A 17,721-nucleotide genomic window follows, 5' to 3' on the forward strand; every position below is an offset into this window, starting at 1 on the left:
TTTGGTAAAGAGACTGGGTCCAATATTTATGGTGTTTAGATTCAATCTAACAAAACTAAAAGAAATTTGACATGCATCTTTAATCTGTGGTACTTGTCCTCAAAATAGACCTTGTTTTCACATACACATTGTGATATATTCATTTCTACTTAATTTTGATTTAGAATTAAATGTTTGCATTTTTTAAAAAACCTGGCCCTTAATGCATTGGGTTTTCTTCTGGAGCATCAGAGATCATATGAACCTTCTATAATAGTTTCATATGAGTACCTCAGTTGTCCTCAGTGTGAAAAGATGGATCTTAAAATCATACAATCATTGTTGGAAAGGGTTCAAACACACAAAAATAATGAAAACAAACAGAATTTGTGAGACCTGAAGGATTTTTCTGAAGAACAGCAGACAGCTTAACCAATCAGGACAAACAAGCTCATTAACAAACATAAAAAACACAACTGCGGATCATTCAGATAAACAACACAGTATTAAGAATCGAGTGTATGTAAACATTTCAACAGGGTAATTTTTTATAAATTCAACTATTATTTTCTCTTGTGGACTTTAACATCTTTTATATGAAATATTCAGGTCAGCACTTAAAAAAAATAACATGCATTTTGTATAATCCCTCTTATTTTAGTAAAATAATTATCATTTTGCAGATTCTCTAAGATGTATGTAAACTTTTGCCTTCAACTGTATCTTACAATCTTTGTTTGAATTCAATAATTTATTTCTTGATTTAATTTTTAAGTGACATTTCTAGCATAGAGCAGTTCACTCCATTGATTTGGGATGACTCGTAAAAGGCCCAAAAATTCAGTTAAGTTTACCGTGCATTTTTTTTTTTAACACATTCTCTTACACAGAACAAAGCAACACTTTGGATAGTGTAAGAGGCATTCAGATTTGTTTCTCTTTGATAGCATGTTACCAGTTTTGTTTTAGCCAAAATTCATATTCATATAGTTACAAAATAGCAAGTGTGAATCAAATTTAAATTTAATTTCCATAATCAACATTTCCATTGTTACTGAATCCTATCATGCAATATTGACTGGTTGCATGATGCATGAAAGTTGGTTAAAGTTGTTTAAAAGTTAAATTGTGAGGAAAAATATGCATTTTTCTATCAAAACCTTTATTTAAAACCATGCTAAAATGACTAAAAATAATACATGCTGTATTACTAAGATTAACTGTAAAAACATTCTCTTCTTGCTGGATCAGTGATCATTACAGCCGTGTCAGACGTGTCCTCTTATAACACTGATAGACTATACACATGACTACTCTAATGTTTTTTAGCTTTGCAGGATGCAAAATATATATTCTCAAATGTGCACATTCCCTGCAATGCCAGTTGTGATCAGGCTCTCTGTGCAGATGCTTGGCTGGAAGCGCCAGGGCCTTTGTCTGTGATCACAAAATAATTTCTTCCTCTTTGAGTGATGGCTGACAATAGGGGAGTGACTGGACCTTCAGCCATGCCTGGCAAAAGAAAAATAAGCCTGAGGGTCTGACTGAGAAACATAGGCAATTTCAGATAATTTTGACATTTTTCAAGTGAAAGGTTTATGTCATCTCTCACCTGAAGCAACACAGTGGCGCAAGGAATCCAGCAGACTGCTGCTTGAGAACCTGACCACCCCTCTGAAGAACTCCTCTCTGTCACTGAGGGTTTGGTTGCCATTTCCCCTGTACCTTGTCTCAAGCTTGGAGAAAACAGAGGATTGATGTATTAATGCCCATTTATAAGTGTCAAAATGCTTGTTTAGGCCGTTTGTTTGGACTTGTTTGTTGTGCTTTTATTAAAATGAAATATGTGATGTCGGGTAACAAATTACTGATATTCAATCTAAAGGTGGTTATGTGCGATCAGAGGTTTATATACTCACTCTATACACTGCGGTTTCTAGCTTTGGTGTAGGACCGTGTCCAAATGCCTCACAGGACATCTGATGTCTCATTTCTTCATGGTCACGGTGTTCCTTTCCAATACAGGGATCTGTAAAAATACCAGGAAAGACCAACAAAAATACATGTAGATTAATAGTTAAAGGGATAGTTCACCCAAAAATGAAAATTGTGTTATTGACTTCTCACCCTCATGTTGTTCCAAACCTGTAAGACCTTTCATCTTCAGAAGACAAATTAAGATATTTTTAAATGAAATCCGAGAGCTTTCTGACCCTGCATAGACAGCAACGGAACTGACAAGTTCAAGGAAGGGAGTAAGGACATTGTTAAAATACTCCATGTGATATCAGTGGTTCAACCATAATTTTATAAAGCTATAAGAATACTTTTTGTGCACAAAGAAAACAGAAAGAACAATTTTATTAATCATTTTTAATCTTCTCTTCCGTGTCAGTCTTCACCACGCATTCATGAGAGTACCACAAGGCATGTGTATGGTGCTGCTGACGCAGGAGCCAGCGTCCTGACAAAGAACCTGGATGTGTTGCACCTTGTTTACAAGCAGAAGACGACGCACACTGTACACGAAACACTGTCCTCGTAAACATGTCTGAAGATTTAGACAGAAGAGAGGCAATTTTTTGCCCAGCCATACTTATGTGAGCCAGAACATACAGACGATTAACTAAGAGAGATGGATGTCAGAATGCTAGCTTCTGCGTCAGCAGCACCACATGCATGTATTGTAATACTCTTGTGAATGCATGTCGAAGACTGATACACAAGATCAGAAATTGTTGAATAAAGTCATTATTTTTGTTCTCTTTGTACACAAAAAGTATTCTCATAGCTTCACAACATTACGGTTAAACCACTAATGTCACATGGACTACTTTAATAATTTCCTTACTGCCTTTCTTCAGTAATGTGTCAGTTTGGTTGCTGTCTATACAGGGTCAGAAAGCTGTTGGATTGCATAAAAAATATCTTAATTGGTGTTCTGAAAATGAACAAAGGTCCTAAATGTTTGAAACTACATGAGAGTGAGCAATTAAGGACAGAGTTTTTATTTTTGGGTGAACTATCCCTTTAAGTTAAAGGACATATCACATCTCTTCACTCACCGCTTTTACAATAGCAAATAATAGCATAGAGATGAATTTAAATAAGAATGATTGCCACACAAATAACACTTCAAAAATTCATGAAGTTTAATGTGGGCAATCTGCTATGAACAAAATTTACTGCAGATTTGGAAAAAGAACTTAAATCTCATATCTGACTGGAACACTCTATTTTGGTTATAAACTTAATTCTAGTGTGCACTGATTTATGACATGGCTCATGATCCTGTTAGAAGGTAAATCCTAAAGCTCTCATTGTGAAGTTTTTTGCAGCATCTTATTTCTTTGTGGAGAGAGACTGTCCATATCTGTCACCTCCTATTAGCTGTTTGGATTCGTAGGTATGCAAGATACATAAAAATAAAAACATGTACATACGGGATGGAAGGGTGTTTCTTTCCTGTAGTATCCTTGAGTTTGCATTTGGAAAAACCTATCAGTAAAAAATAACAAATAAAATAAAGTTTACATAAGTAATGCCATTTACTTTAAAATGTTATTTTAAAAACTCAAAAACAACATAATTCATTATAATATATAATATTATATACAAATTTCAACAATAATTTATTTTTCCAACATAGGCCCTCAATGCATTTTTGACACTGACAGCTTTTGTGACTAGACAACTCAAATCACACTAGGAAATACTCAGGGTATGTCCTCATTCCAGAAGGCAGTGTGAACAACATAAATGGAAATTATATTATCTTTGGGTTAAATAAAAGTGAGGCAGTAAATAAGCAGGTGTTGTGTAACAGTGAACATGGCTGCTACTGGCTAGGAGTCGACCGATTATCGGTGCCAATGTTAAGCATTTTATGGTTATCAGTATTGGTCATGTTCAAAAATAGTTTGCCAACAAAATGATTTAAATATTGATTTTTTTTTTTACATCAGACATATAGGGCTCATACAAATTGAGCCATAGGTTTTCCTGTCCATTCTTTCTTCACATGGTGTTATCTCAATAAATATCTGCGTACACATGAAACCACTGAAATAGACTCAAAACTACATAGTCTACATGCCAGACCAGTATGTGGCACTGTAATTCTGCCACAGAGATACACTTCCAAAAAAAATAAATAAATGAATAAAATAAAAAAAACTGTTTAAGGCTTCCAAAACCCTGGATCCATCTAGAAGAAACGCTGATATGACACAGAATTTTTACATATACAGCTAAACTCGTCTTCGTGTGGACGGGCCCATGTATCGGTTCAAAATACCAGTTATCTGTCTATTTCAGGGGTGCACAAACTCGGTCCTGGACGGCCGGTGTCCTGCAGAGTTTAGCTCCAACCCCAACTGACCATGGATTACTTCCTTGTTTTAGACAAGCCAGCTCAGTCATTTCTGGTCAACTGTACTGTGTCATAACAGAAGTGTCCTTTGCTCGTTTTCTCCGTATAATCCATTCACAATTCGAAGAAAAGTTTTGTTTGTCTAAGAGGAACAAATGTCCATGTATACTGTTTCAAGAATGACAAACACGAGTGTGAAAAATTATGCAGTAAATCCGCTAAATATGCCACAAGTCATTTGATATGATTGACAGTAAAAACCGAACGAAACATCTGACAAGCCGATGTCAAAAACAGAGCTTAGTCTTAAATGATTCAGACTAAATTCAGAGTAACAAAACTACAGCAGTAATAAGTTTGTGTTGATTGAATATAGGGTATTTAATAGCTTTTACAGTTCAAGATAAAACTATGTAGGCTATGTAAAAAGATGTAGTTATTAAATTAAATATAAAATATTTAAAATTTATATTTAATGCATTATTTAATTCTTATACCATTAATATTTAACTTATTTAATTTGTAGTGAACTATATAAGTATTTCAATAATTCACCCTTATAGGCTTGTTGTGTCTGAGCTTATTTATTTAATTTAATAACTTTCTTTTTTTACTTTTTATAATAAATTGAAAAGGAGGACGTGAAAAAGCTATAGGAGTTGAAATAGCAGCTGCAGCCAATGAATGATCCTCTACTGCCATCTTTTGGTCATTTTCTTAAAAAGATGTTTTTTCATAATTTTTTTCATGTCCTCTGTATGAATGAAATGTGAATCTTTGAAGTGAATTTTACTGCACAGCTGTAGAGTTGAAAAATAATAAAGGCTTTAAAATATTACAAGATTTTGAAAATGTGTTCATGACTATGAAGGCAAGTTATTGATTATAAAGAAGACCAAGATGTCCTTGAAGAGAAGCATCTCTAGCTTGCTAACGTTAGATTAAACAGTTATGACAGTGTTTAGCTGTCAGCATTTAAATGTTCAATTACATGTCTAGGTACTCTCCTTTACCAGGCTCAAAATTTAAATTATATATTGTTAAATAATATGAATGTTCATGCCGCTATCATTATTTACAAAGTTGCAAGTATTATTTTTTTCAGTTTATGATAGGAACAAGGCAGGAGAATAGTCTCAAGAGTCTCACCTATATATAGCACATATAAAATGAGCTACACCTGAAATTTACGAGCTGGCTTATCATTATGCGGAAGTTCTAAAGAACGCTCCATGCATATGGTCAATTAGACACACCTGAAGCAGCTAATAAAGCTCTTACTAGACATACTAGAAACTTCCCAGCAGGTGTGTTGAGGCAAGTTGGATCTAAACTCTGCAGGACACCGGCCCTCCAGGACCGAGTTTGAGCACTCCTGGTCTATTTGAACGGTAATAAATGGTATCAGCCCTGAAAAACACATATTGGTCGACCCCTAATAAAGTTAAGCACACATTTGGATTTGGCCTACAAGCTGCCACTTGGAGGGCCCTGTTGGGTTACCTGCTGATAACGTCTCAGAAGTAAGTCCCTCATTGCCGTGAGACTCCTGGTGCTCAGGTGGCCATCCTTTATAGAGCCATGTTTAGTGGCTATTACTAACGCCTATGAATGAGTGAACACAAACACAAAAATTTGACTTTACTTTTTGGTGAATATATATGCATATTCATTCCATTTATCATTATTAAATTTGTTGAGTAACATATTGCCTCAACATCTGATTACCCACTAAGAATTAAAACAAGTAAAAACAAACAAACAAACAAACATATCACACTAAAAAAAGATGACTAAGGAAGCCAAAAGGAGATGCAAAGGTCACCTGACAAAGAAATATCTTGTGTTTGGCTGCGAGGTTGGATAAAAACACATAGGAAGTGTGCAGATGGTGCACAACATAAGTGGGCTTAAGGTGGTTGGGTTTGCTGAAGTTGTCTCCCCAGGCAATCCGAATCCATATAGCATCATCCTCATGTTTCTTCATCTTAATGGAAATCTTGAAAGCAAAAACACAAAAGATTTTAATGAACAAACTACTGAGTGATGTTACTTTGAATTCTTAAACTGAAAAAGTTTAGTTGGATTTGAAAGCTTCAATGCCAAATGAAGCTGTGTTATTACATGCCGAACGACCCCATGCAAGTGTGCTTTAAACTGCTCTTTAAACTGTGTCAGCTCTACACAAACTGCATCATCTGTGGAGAAAATGAAAAGGAACTGCTTCAAACAATGATTTATTTCTCTAAACAAGTCAAAACAGCTACACACTTAACATGTAACAACATTGTACATTCCTTCAAATTAATTAACAATGAAATAAATAAATACCCTGTGCCTCAGTAAGCTGACATGCATGCCAGATGCCTTGATCAGGGTTTTCTATATGGTCTTAAAAAAAAAAAACAAAAAAAAAAAAACAGAAAAAGTCCAGTTCATGGGGTCAGTTCAGATTTTACTTTTAAAGTACAAAAATGTTTGTTTAAATAGAAGATTGTACTTACAGATCATTTCTAAATTAGTGATGTGCTTCATGTTAAGTCTGTTTTCCTAAAATAAAGAAAAAGAGATAGATTACATCTTTACACAATAATTTTAGTCACTCTGAAGTACATCTAAAACTCACTGCCTGTTCTGACAGAAGTCCCAAACCTCATTTCTTTATTAAAAAAAAAAAACAAAAAACAAAAAAACGTTACATTAACATTACCTTTTTGCTTTTCTTTAAATGTATGACATATTTCAAAATATGTATATGTACTATGCATGCAAAAGTATGCTGAATGACAGTTACTTTTAGCGTATCCTAACATTTTGACCTTCTTTGTTAAAACATAAACTAAAGTTTGCATAAAATCTGGGTTTGGATTAGGTCACAGGAAAAAAAAATGGAAACAAACAGTGGAAATCAGTATCAACATATTAAAATAAAGATATAACGGCAATGGCGATGTATGTCGTAGTATCCTATTTATTGCGTTTTACCTTACACATAACTGTTGAAAAAAAAAAAAAAATCATCATTTAATGGATGTATCTCACCTCACAGAAACTGATGACATTTTCCACTATGATCCATTTGGGTTTTGTGTAATCCAGGGCACGCAGCTGATCTGATGATAAACAATTCCATTTCTTCAAAAGATTTTCTATATTTTTGTTCGGTATCTTACGGATTATCCGATATAGAACAGATCTGGCTTGTGCGTCCATCGTACGGACGAAAAGGTTCTTCGTTAAAAATTAATATAAATTATCATAATATCTTTCGCGTTTCAGACGTTCAAAACAAACCGCCAGAAATCAAACGACGATCTGAACCGGAAGTTCCGGTCTAAAGCGGGTGGGCAATGACATAAAAGTCTCTCATATGCAACTGCACCACATTCATTTATTCATGTATTCAAGTCCTGTGTAAACGATAGCATTCACGAACTGAAAATGAATGTAATTGCGAATGTTGATGACACAATTCAGTCTGTCCACATTTAATGTTCTGTTCAGAAAGAACAGCGATGAAGCTTTTCAGAAAACACTACTTATTTTAGCTGGCTTGTGCGGTTCAAACTACATTGCCCATCATTCTTTGCGGCACAAAGCATCACATCCTGTTGCTCTCATTATGTTACACTCCCTGCCTTTGTTAGGAAAAGAAAGAAACATAAAAATGTATACGGACTTCATGTCGTTCTGATTAAATGACTAACCAACAATTCGATTTGGGATCAGTACTCTCAATCTCAATTTTTATTATTAACTAAAGAAATACTTTTTTTTTTATTTTTTAATATTTTATTGTATTAGTATCATTATACAGTACTTGTATTTATTAAAAACAAAATGTAGGAATTTTGATCATTTAAATGTATGCATTTTCCCATTACAAATGGGTATCAAGAGGTCGTGAGACTTTTATTTTATTGTAAATCAAAATACATTTTTATCGGTGTAGGGAACGCTATTATCAACAGTGCAGTAGGTGGCGGTAACGTTCCAAAAAACGATTCGTGAATAAACAAGAAGAAGAGGTAGTAGGGGAACGCAATGCACCATAGGAAGGCACCACATACAAGATGTAATGATTAGTTGGATAGTGTGGTTTTGAAACAGATTATTGCATAACAAGGTAAATAACTGATATCTCTTTGAGACCATCAAATATAGTTAAGGAGCTGAGCAAAATACTTTTCTGTTTGGTTGTATACACGTGAAAGTCACTCTGTAAACACTTGAACTCTGCTGCCCTTCACGAGAAACAAACAGCTGGATTAAAGTCGACTCAGCCTCTGTTCTCAGATGAACCGTCTGTAAGTCCATTGGTGAGTTGATATTTAAACTTCAATGCGTAATTGACTGCTTCTGCTAATGTGGTGGTGATGGCAGAACAGTTTTACGAAATAACAACTTTTTTTTTGTAATAAACAATAATACACAAAACATACATTTCTACAGTTAACACCACCGAAAAAGCACCATGGATGAAAGTATAAAGTGTGACATCAACAGGAAACTAATTAATTAAAAAAGGTAATGACAGTGTACTTGAATGACACTTTAATTACTTTATTAGTTGTCATGCATTTATAAGAAAATGTCCACACTTTTTTTCCCAGTCATTGTTACTAACAGAGCTCTCAGTACAGCACCATATGTGGAACTGTTACAAGAGACCTCCAGGGAATTCAGAAGGTGTTTAAATCCATTTTCACGATTTATTATGTTGCAGCCTTATGGTGTTACGCAGACCCAATTCAGATTTGTGCTTTTAAAAGTAAATTAATGAAGCATTTTATCATAACTGGGAAAATGTGTTTATTTTTATAATATTTCTAAATAACTCTATATTGCTTGCAAATACACCATTCAAAATGAAGTAGACAATAAATAATGAAATAAATAATGAAATTTGGATCAGTGTTTAAAAGCCCTTGCAAATTGTTTAATTTGTAAAGGGTTTTAGTAGCATAGTTAGAAATCAATACAAAGGGCACCTGTGGCCATCTGCTGGTCAAAATGATTAATAGTATGTAGCAAACTGTTGTGTCCTGTTACAGCAGCTTGTTTCACATTGCAGCTCTTCTTTGTCATGCTCATCAGATAGATACATAGATGGGCAAACGTTATTGGCGAAGTACTTAACTTAAAATATTATAAACATACATTGAAATTCTTTTACGCTGTGCAACTGGGGTAAACTATGCAAGGGTTTCACAAGCTTTTAGCTAAGAACACAAGTCTATCAACAGTTTCTGGTTAGTTTAAGAGATGCTCTGTGACTTGGCAACTAGTTGTTGGAAGCACTTCTTGGCTAGTTTGCAAGAGGAGTGAAATTGCCTTTTGGTGCCGTCTTTGGCACGTTCACCTTGATTTTAACTAAAAAGATTTTGACTAAAAATTACCCCGCTCAAAAATTTACATACACTTAATTTTTAATACTGTGTTGTTACCAGAATGATCCACAGCTGTTTTTTGTTTAGTGATAGTTGTTCATGAGTCCCTTGTTTGTCCTGAAAAGTTAAACTGCCTGCTGTTCTTCAGAAAAATCCTTTAAGCCCAGCAAATTCTTTGGTTTTATAGCATTTTTGTGTATTTGAACCCTTTCCAACAATGACTGTATGATTTTGAGATCCATTTTTTCATACTGAGGACAACTTTAAACAGAATGAAGATATTTTGCCTAAATCTCATACAGAAGATACTGACATGTTTCCCAGAAGACAAAATAATTTTAATTTACCTGGATTTTCAAATTCAAAAAGTTTTCTCCCTCCGACTCTTAATGCATTGTTTTTCCTTCTGGAGCATTAGTGAGTGTTTGAACCTTCTGTAATAGTTGCATATGAGTCCCTTAGTTGTCCTCAGTGTGAAAAGATGGATCTTTTACAACTGCCCTATCAGGTTTTCCTGAATGGACTTTTCTGACTATAAATTTGAAAATTAAGTGGTCTCCAACTGAAGTGTTTTTGTCCACCTTTTTAAACTTTTAATTTTAATAACAAACTTGAAATAAACTTGAGAGTATCGAATGGATTAATACTAATAAATGTTTTCTTTTGTTGCAGGTAAGTGTCCCAGATTTCAGAGGATTTTAGAATGAGTTCTGGGATGGGATGGGGAGGCTGTAGTATCCTTAATGTCATGTCAAATTTCCTAATTGGTTTTCTGCAGTGATAGACTAATATCATTGGCCTGGAATGATAATCAACCAGTATTTGTCTTTTTTTTTTTTTTTTGTTTTTTTTGTTTTTTTTTTACCCGATTTACAGAAGTGTGTCAGTTTCATTAATAAAAAATGCACAATGCACATGTTCTGTTTTCAAATATGTGTGAGTGAATTTAAATTAATAGGATAGTTCACCCAAAAATAAAAATTCTGTCTTATACATTCATGTTGTTCCAAATCCGGTAGTCTTACATTTTCAGAACACAAATGAGAATAATTAAAATTTTCTCTAATTATTTACTGTAATTATTTATTCCATTGAATGTCAAAGCAACCAAAACTTTCATGCATCAGAATGCATAACAATTTGTATTTAATAATAATAATATATAATATATAATATATAATATATATATATATATATGCAAAAGTCTCTAAAAGCCATCTTGGTCAAAAATGAGATGATACTGAGAGAATGCTGTTCAAAAATTAGTACTTGGAGGCTTTTGCATCTGAACTGTTTATTTATTTATTGATTGATTGATTGACTGAAAGTGAAAGTTTTGGTTGCATGGACTATTCTGAGGGAATTTTAAAAATATCTTAAATTGTGTTCCGAAGATGAAGTGAAGTCTAATAGATTTGAAATGACATGAAATTTCTTTAAATTGTGTTTGAGTGAGACTGGGAAAAGTCTTAAGGATGATTCACAGAAACCATTTGTTTGAAGATAGTTATTTATATCTTTGTCCCATGCACCATCATAAATACACTTATTTTTCTCTCCCTCTTCTTCACTTTGACCTTACTTTAATAATGATAGTCACCAGCAGTGCTGTCACAACTTGCAAGACTTACAGCCTTAACTCAGGATGCATCCGGATCTGTCGCCCCATCTACATACTGACGAGTGTAATCAACTTATAACACTTCTCAAACAGTGCCATAAGGAGGTATGGAAACATACTCATGCAAACATGCTTTTCAGAGTTAAATTTTCTCCTCCTTAATTGTACAATCCACAAACAATGCAGTACTGCAGTAATTCACTTGAAAATGTAATTTTGTGAATGAAGCAAATCAAGAAATGAAAACTGTCATTGTTTACCTCATTTTTTTAGCCTCATGTAATTTCAAACCTGTATGATTTTGTTCTGTGGACCAAAAAAGGAGAACATCTGAAGAATTCCTGTACTTTAGTAACTCCTTAGTAACTTCTGTGTTTCTTAGAAGAAAGTCTTACTGGTAAATAAATGACAACAGGATTTAATTTTTTTGAGTAAAATATTCTTTTAAATTTGTACTTAGTGCAAGTACATGCTACTTTTTGGATTGTACCATTTATTCTGGTTGTATAATTTTTCTGATTTCTGATCTGTTATAAAACCTGTGCACTAATAAGAGAGTTTACTTTTGGTTTGGAAATAGCCATGAAAGTAATTCATGTCTGGCTCTGTCTATTATAGCATAACGTCCTCAAGTTCTTTGGCACATGTAATGATTTGGACCGTGCAATGCGAGACTGTCTGAAGAAAGAGGTGAGGACATGGTTGTGTGGTGCTCATTATGTGTTCCCGTAGTTTGAGAATGCACATACTGAATACCTTAAATTACTGAAAGCCACTTTGGATAAAAGACCCCATTTACACCTGGTATTAATGTAGCATCAGTAAAAAGTAGTAAAAAAGAAATATTGTGTTTAGATGAGTGAATGTGTTTGTTCCAGCAGTTTGTGTGTTCATTGTACCTTTTTCTAAATTAAAAAGATAGTTCACCCAAAAATGAAATTTGTCATCATTGACTCACACTCCATTTGTTTGAAGCTTGTATGAGTTTCTTTTAATGATTTTGATGATTTTTAAAAAAAAATATTGGTAACCAACGTTCTGTGGAGGTTAATGCTAGCGAACAACTGTTTGGTTACTATATTACTGTATCCAAACAGTAATATTAACTTGGTTAACATTCTTCAAAATACATTGTTTTGTGCTTAACAGAAGAAACTCACACAGGTTTGGATCAGCTTTCATTTTTGGGTGAAAGTTTAGTCTGTCATAGTCTTTTTTTGGTTTTCTTAACATTTTTAATATAAACTTATTCTAAAGTTTTACTGCAAAACACAGAATGTTTAAGCTGTTGGTCCATATTATGGTCAATGAGACCCAAACATGTCAAGCTAAAAAAAAAAAAAAGAATTAAAAGAAATGAGAAATGAATGTGTATGACCTATCTTATCAGGCAGTTACTTTGTTTGATGATCAGATTGATTTTTAGGCATTTTTTTTTCTCAACCCAAAACATTGATCAACACACATACAGTGCTGAATGAACATTTGTGATCCCTTCAGAATTTTCTCTGTTTCTGCATAAATACACTACCAGTCAAACGTTTTTGAACAGAAGACTTTTAATGTTTTATAAAGAAGTCTTCTCTGCTCACCAGGCCTGAATTTATTTAATCCAAAGTACAGCAAAAACAGTGACATTATTTTTACTATTTAAAATAACTGCTTTCTATTTGAAGATATAATTTATTACTGTGATTTCAAAGCTGAATTTTTAGCATCATTACTCCAGTCACATGATCCTTCAGAAATCATTGTAATATTCTGATTTGCTGCTCAAAAAACATTTATTATTATTTTTATTATTATGTTGAAAACAGCTGAGTATAATTTTTTTCAGGTTTCTTTGATGAACAGAAAGAAGAACAGCATTTATCTGAAATAAAAATCTTTTGCAAGATTATAAATGTCTTTATCACTTTTGATCAATTTGAAACATTCTTGCTAAAAAGTTATATTATAAAATTATACTCTGAGCATTTGAATGGTATAGTGTATAATGCAAAAGCTTTTTATTTCAGATAAATGCTGATCTTTGGATCTTTCTATTCATCAAAGAATCCTAAAAAAAATATGTACTCAACAATTTTAAATACTGACAATCATAAAAAAAAATTCTAGAACAGGAACTCGGCATATTAGAATGATCTTTAAAGGATCATGTGACAATGAAAACTGAAGTAATGATGCTGAAAATGTAGCTTTAATAACAGGAATGAATGACATTTTAAAATATATTGAAATAGAAAGCAGTTATTTTAAATAGTAAAAATATTTCAAAATTTTACTGTTGTTGCTGTACTTTGGATCAAATAAATGCAGGCTTGGTGAGCAGAACAGACTTAATAAAAAAAATAATAAAAAAAATAAAAATCTTACTGTTCAAAAAATTCTGACTGGTAGTATAACTGCAGCTAAACATTTCTTGTAACTGCTAATCAGTCCTGCACAATGGCTTGTTGGAATTTTAGCCTATACCTCAGGGCAGAACGACTTCAACTCTAGGATGTTGGTGGGTTTTCTCCTATGAATTGCTTGCTTCAGGTCCTTCCACAACATTTCAATTGGATTAAGGTCCAGACATTGACTCTGCCATTCCACAACATTAACTTTGTTTTTCTTTAACCATAAATGACTTGTGTGCTTTGGTCGTTGTTTTGCTGCATGACCCACTTTCTCATGAGACTCATTTTACGGATAAATGTCCTGACATTTTTCTTTAGGCATCCTGAGTTTGAGTCCCGGCTCATAGACCTTTCCCAATCCTGCCCCCCCTCTCTCTTTCCCACTTCCTGTCTACAGTACTGTCCTAGCCTAATAAAAGGCAAAGACTGCAAAAAAAAAAAAAGACTTTGCTAGTATAATTCAGAATTCATTGTTCCATCAATGATACCAAGCCATCCTGGCCCAGATGCAGCAAAGCAGGCCCACACCATGATACTACCACCATCATGTTTCACAGATGGGATAAGGCTCTTATGCTGGAATGCAGTGTTTTTCTTTCTCAAAACATAACGCTTCTCATTTAAACCAAAAAGTTCTATTTTGGTCTCATCTATCTACAAATCATTTCCTCAATAGCCCTCTGACTTGTCCACATGATCTTTAGCAAATGGCAGAAAGGCAGCAAGGTTCTTTTTGGAGAGCAGTGGCTTTCTTCTTGCAACTCTGCCATGCACACCATGGTTGTTTAATGTTCTCCTGATGATGGATTCATGAACATTAACATTAGTCAATGTGACAAAAAGGCCTTTAGTTACTTAGAAGTTATCCTGGGGTCCTTTGCAGCCTTGCAGACTATTACACGTCTTGCTTTTGGAGTGATCTTACTTGGTCGACCAATCCTGGGGAGAGTAACAGTGATTCTGAATTTCCTCCATTTGTACACAATCTGTCTGACTGTGGATTTGTGAAGTCCCAAAACTTCAGAAATTGTTTTGTAACCTTTTCCAGCCTGATGAGCAACAACAGATCTTTTTCTAAGGTCCTCAGATATTTTCTTTGTTCATGCCATGATTAATTTCCACAAACATGATCAGACTTTGATAGATCCCTGTTTATTAAATAAAATAGGGATAACACCTGATAGTCACCTGCACAGAGTGAAAAAACAACAACTCTAATTTCATAATTTCACCTTCAAATGAACAGATTCTCATACTTTTGCCACTCACAGATACATAATTGGATAATTTTCCAGAATAAATAAATGACAAAGTATATATTTTTGTGTCATTTGTTTGACTGGATTCTCTTCGTCTACTTGTAGGACTTTCTGATCTGAATTCTGAAGGGTTCACATACTTTCAAGCAGCACTGTATACATAAACTACATGAAATGTAACGACACAAACCTCTTCACACTGCAGCTAGAGGACAAACAAACTAAACTGTTGCTTGAAGTTCCTCTACAATAATAACATATGACCTTAACATGAAACCAATAACTTAAAGATTACAGATTTAGGCTAGTGCTTTCTGTACTTGATATGATAGTCATGTCATTGTGGAACTCATTGAACTGATCCTCATAGGAACCCCGCTCTTTCCCTGTCCTGCAGAGTTCTTTACCTGTTTGCAGTTGGCTATTAAACATCTCACTGTATCCAATCACAAGTGGTTACAGGAGACTTATCTGAGAGTTATGTTAATAATACTGTATGTGTAAACAGTAATGTGTCAGTCTAGAAATCATTTTACCTGAAGCATTCAATCAAAAGATTGTGAAATCAGTCTCTAAGTAAAGCTTGAATGCTCTGACTTGTCTAGCTGTCTTGGGCTAAATCATTTGCCTCTCTATTTGTCCACACAGTATCAGGCAAAGAGGGAGCGCAGCAAGGCCCACGCAGAAGAAATGAGACAGCGTTTAAAGGAACAGCCAAAAGAGCATCCCTAGTATCGAACACCCCCCACCCCCCACTTGGAGGACAAACCCCTGCTCCAGACATGAACTAGTTTCTGGTGTTCTTAGGGTGCCTGGACACTTTAAATCTGGAATGCTTTTCTATGAGGATTAAGTTATTTTGACCCTTGCAGTAAATAAGCCAGTAGATCCAGTTGTCTGAAGATGAAGTTTATTTAAATTTTTTTAATTGCATTCTGTGATTCCAGATGTTACCTACTGATCTGGAGAGTGGGTGTGAGACTAAACAATGTCAAAATTGTGATTGTTTAAACTCCAATTAAAAAAGTTAAAAATTAATTTTGTCATTAGCACTTTTATTGGCAGCTAGCAAATACTAACACACTAAGATATTGTCATTTAGAGAAAACCAATATACTAAAGAGCCGTCATGTCCAGTTAATTGAAGTGGGTTCTAATCGAAGTGTAGAAATATCTTAAAGGGGTCATCAGATGCAAAATTCACTTTTACATGTTGTTTGAACATAAATGTGTATTGGCAGTGTGTGTACACAACCACCCTATAATGATAAAAATCCACCCTGTGGTATTTTTGTAATCTTTATAAGAAATATCCCCTTTTTCAAATCAAGCCATTCTCAGCTTCTTGTCAGTGTGACATCACACCAACAAAGGCCGCTCCCACGATAACTGATTGACATGGTCGTGTTACCTTATACCCACCCTGATTGAGCTGTGAACAGTTCAACTCCGACTACCATTGTTTCGACTCAGCGAAGACAAGAATGTCTCCGATTGAGCAGTTGAGGTGTTCTGTTGTTGGATGTAATAATGATCATAGCAGTCATCATTTACTCCTGACATCTGAGCCACTGAAGACGCAGAGGATTAATGTTGCTTTAGTTTTAGAAGGAAATGCACCCGGCCATCTAAATAAATGTGTCTATGTTCACGCAAATAATTTGTGATGCAGCTTCTCCCACAGCAGAAGTGGGTATAAAGGTTTTTATGCATCTTTGCAAATACCTTTCTTAAAGGGGTCATTGGATGCTCATTTTCCACAAGTTGATATGATTCTTTAGGGTCTTAATGAAAAGTCTATAATATACTTTGGTTAAAAATTCACAATGGTTGTGTAAAACAACACCCTTTTTACCTTGTCAAAATGAGCTCTGCAAAAATCCCATTCTGTGGGGATTGTTCCTTTAAATGCAAATTTGAATAAAGCCGGATCATGAATGATTCGCACGAACATATATGTAGATCGGGAGCCACATTCCCTTGACAAACAAACGTAATTCCACTGCATCTTTAGCGGCTCAGATGTCGGGAGTAAATGATGACCACTATGTTCATTATTACATCCAGCAACACAACACTGAGGTAAGACGCTCATGTCAGTCAACTATTGGGGGAGCGGCCTCTGTCGTTGTGCGACGCCACAATGACAGGCATCTGAGAATGGCTTAGTTTGAAAAAGGGGATATTATTTTTACAGATGAATTAAAAACCACTGCATGGATTTTTATCATTATAGGGTAGATTTGTACATAGACTGCCAACACACATTAATGTTCAAACAACATGTAAAGTGAACTTTGCTTCCGATGACCCCTTTAATAATGTGCTAGTTAGCAAGTTTCCCAGCTAAATGTGGCTAAAGTAAACAGACCGGCTGGTCACCCCACAGAAGAGAGGGGTGGGGTGAGCAGGGCTCATTAGCATTTAAAGGAACATGCAATAGAATGGCTCGCTCTGAACAGGGCTGATTTTGACAAGGTTTTTACACTACCACTGAGAAATTTTAACCAAAGTATGTTATAGACTTTTCATTAAGACCCTAAAGAATCATATCAGCTTGTGGAAAATGGGCATCTAATGACCCCTTTGTAAAAACAACTGATGTAAATGCCATATTGCAAATGTAAATATGTTTGCCAGTGTAATGTATCTGATTTTTTTTCTCTTTAATACTTTTGCAAAGTGGTCATAAAACTAG

General features: G+C 34.5%; 2 protein-coding genes across 5 annotated transcripts; one reads left to right on the forward strand and one right to left on the reverse strand.

The window, feature by feature from the left end:
* Positions 1-1,132: 1,132 nt before the first annotated feature.
* cenpn (centromere protein N) lies at positions 1,133-7,678 on the reverse strand. The gene is made up of 10 exons (XM_051134462.1): positions 7,394-7,678; positions 6,856-6,901; positions 6,683-6,742; positions 6,476-6,549; positions 6,177-6,350; positions 5,855-5,956; positions 3,423-3,477; positions 1,899-2,008; positions 1,592-1,715; positions 1,133-1,491 (listed from the first exon to the last, which is right to left on the reverse strand). Exons 1-10 carry the CDS (start codon positions 7,562-7,564, stop codon positions 1,370-1,372), a joined length of 1,038 nt encoding a protein of 345 aa, XP_050990419.1. The 5' UTR covers positions 7,565-7,678; the 3' UTR covers positions 1,133-1,369.
* Positions 7,679-8,340: 662 nt separating this feature from the next.
* On the forward strand, positions 8,341-16,061 carry cmc2 (C-x(9)-C motif containing 2). Of its 4 annotated transcripts, XM_051135726.1 has the most exons (6): positions 8,345-8,670; positions 8,804-8,878; positions 8,965-9,040; positions 11,338-11,467; positions 11,981-12,052; positions 15,672-16,061. In XM_051135726.1, exons 4-6 carry the CDS (start codon positions 11,387-11,389, stop codon positions 15,753-15,755), a joined length of 237 nt encoding a protein of 78 aa, XP_050991683.1. In that variant the 5' UTR covers positions 8,345-8,670; positions 8,804-8,878; positions 8,965-9,040; positions 11,338-11,386; the 3' UTR covers positions 15,756-16,061. The 4 variants fall into 4 exon arrangements, with proteins under 4 accessions (XP_050991680.1, XP_050991683.1, XP_050991682.1 ...); XM_051135723.1 differs by lacking the exons at positions 8,804-8,878; positions 8,965-9,040 and adding an exon at positions 10,414-10,475 and having other exon boundaries at positions 8,341-8,670; positions 11,397-11,467; XM_051135725.1 differs by lacking the exon at positions 8,965-9,040.
* Positions 16,062-17,721: the final 1,660 nt, after the last annotated feature.

Source organism: Labeo rohita, chromosome 18 (genome assembly GCF_022985175.1).
Source record: "Labeo rohita strain BAU-BD-2019 chromosome 18, IGBB_LRoh.1.0, whole genome shotgun sequence".
NCBI lineage: Eukaryota > Metazoa > Chordata > Actinopteri > Cypriniformes > Cyprinidae > Labeo > Labeo rohita.

What these genes read in the sequence shown, in the direction of transcription:
- cenpn (XM_051134462.1), bottom strand. Translation starts at nt 7,564, where the DNA reads ATGGACGCACAAGCCAGATCTGTTCTATATCGGATAATCCGTAAGATA. An exon ending in ATGTCATCAGTTTCTGTGAG is followed by an intron (nt 6,902 to 7,393) that starts GTGAGATACATC and finishes TCTTTATTTTAG; the next exon opens with GAAAACAGACTTAACATGAA. An exon ending in AAGAAACACCCTTCCATCCC is followed by an intron (nt 2,009 to 3,422) that starts GTATGTACATGT and finishes GTATTTTTACAG; the next exon opens with ATCCCTGTATTGGAAAGGAA.
- cmc2 (XM_051135723.1), top strand. Translation starts at nt 10,445, where the DNA reads ATGAGTTCTGGGATGGGATGGGGAGGCTGTA. An exon ending in GATGGGATGGGGAGGCTGTA is followed by an intron (nt 10,476 to 11,396) that starts GTATCCTTAATG and finishes GGATGCATCCGG; the next exon opens with ATCTGTCGCCCCATCTACAT. An exon ending in GAGACTGTCTGAAGAAAGAG is followed by an intron (nt 12,053 to 15,671) that starts GTGAGGACATGG and finishes TTGTCCACACAG; the next exon opens with TATCAGGCAAAGAGGGAGCG.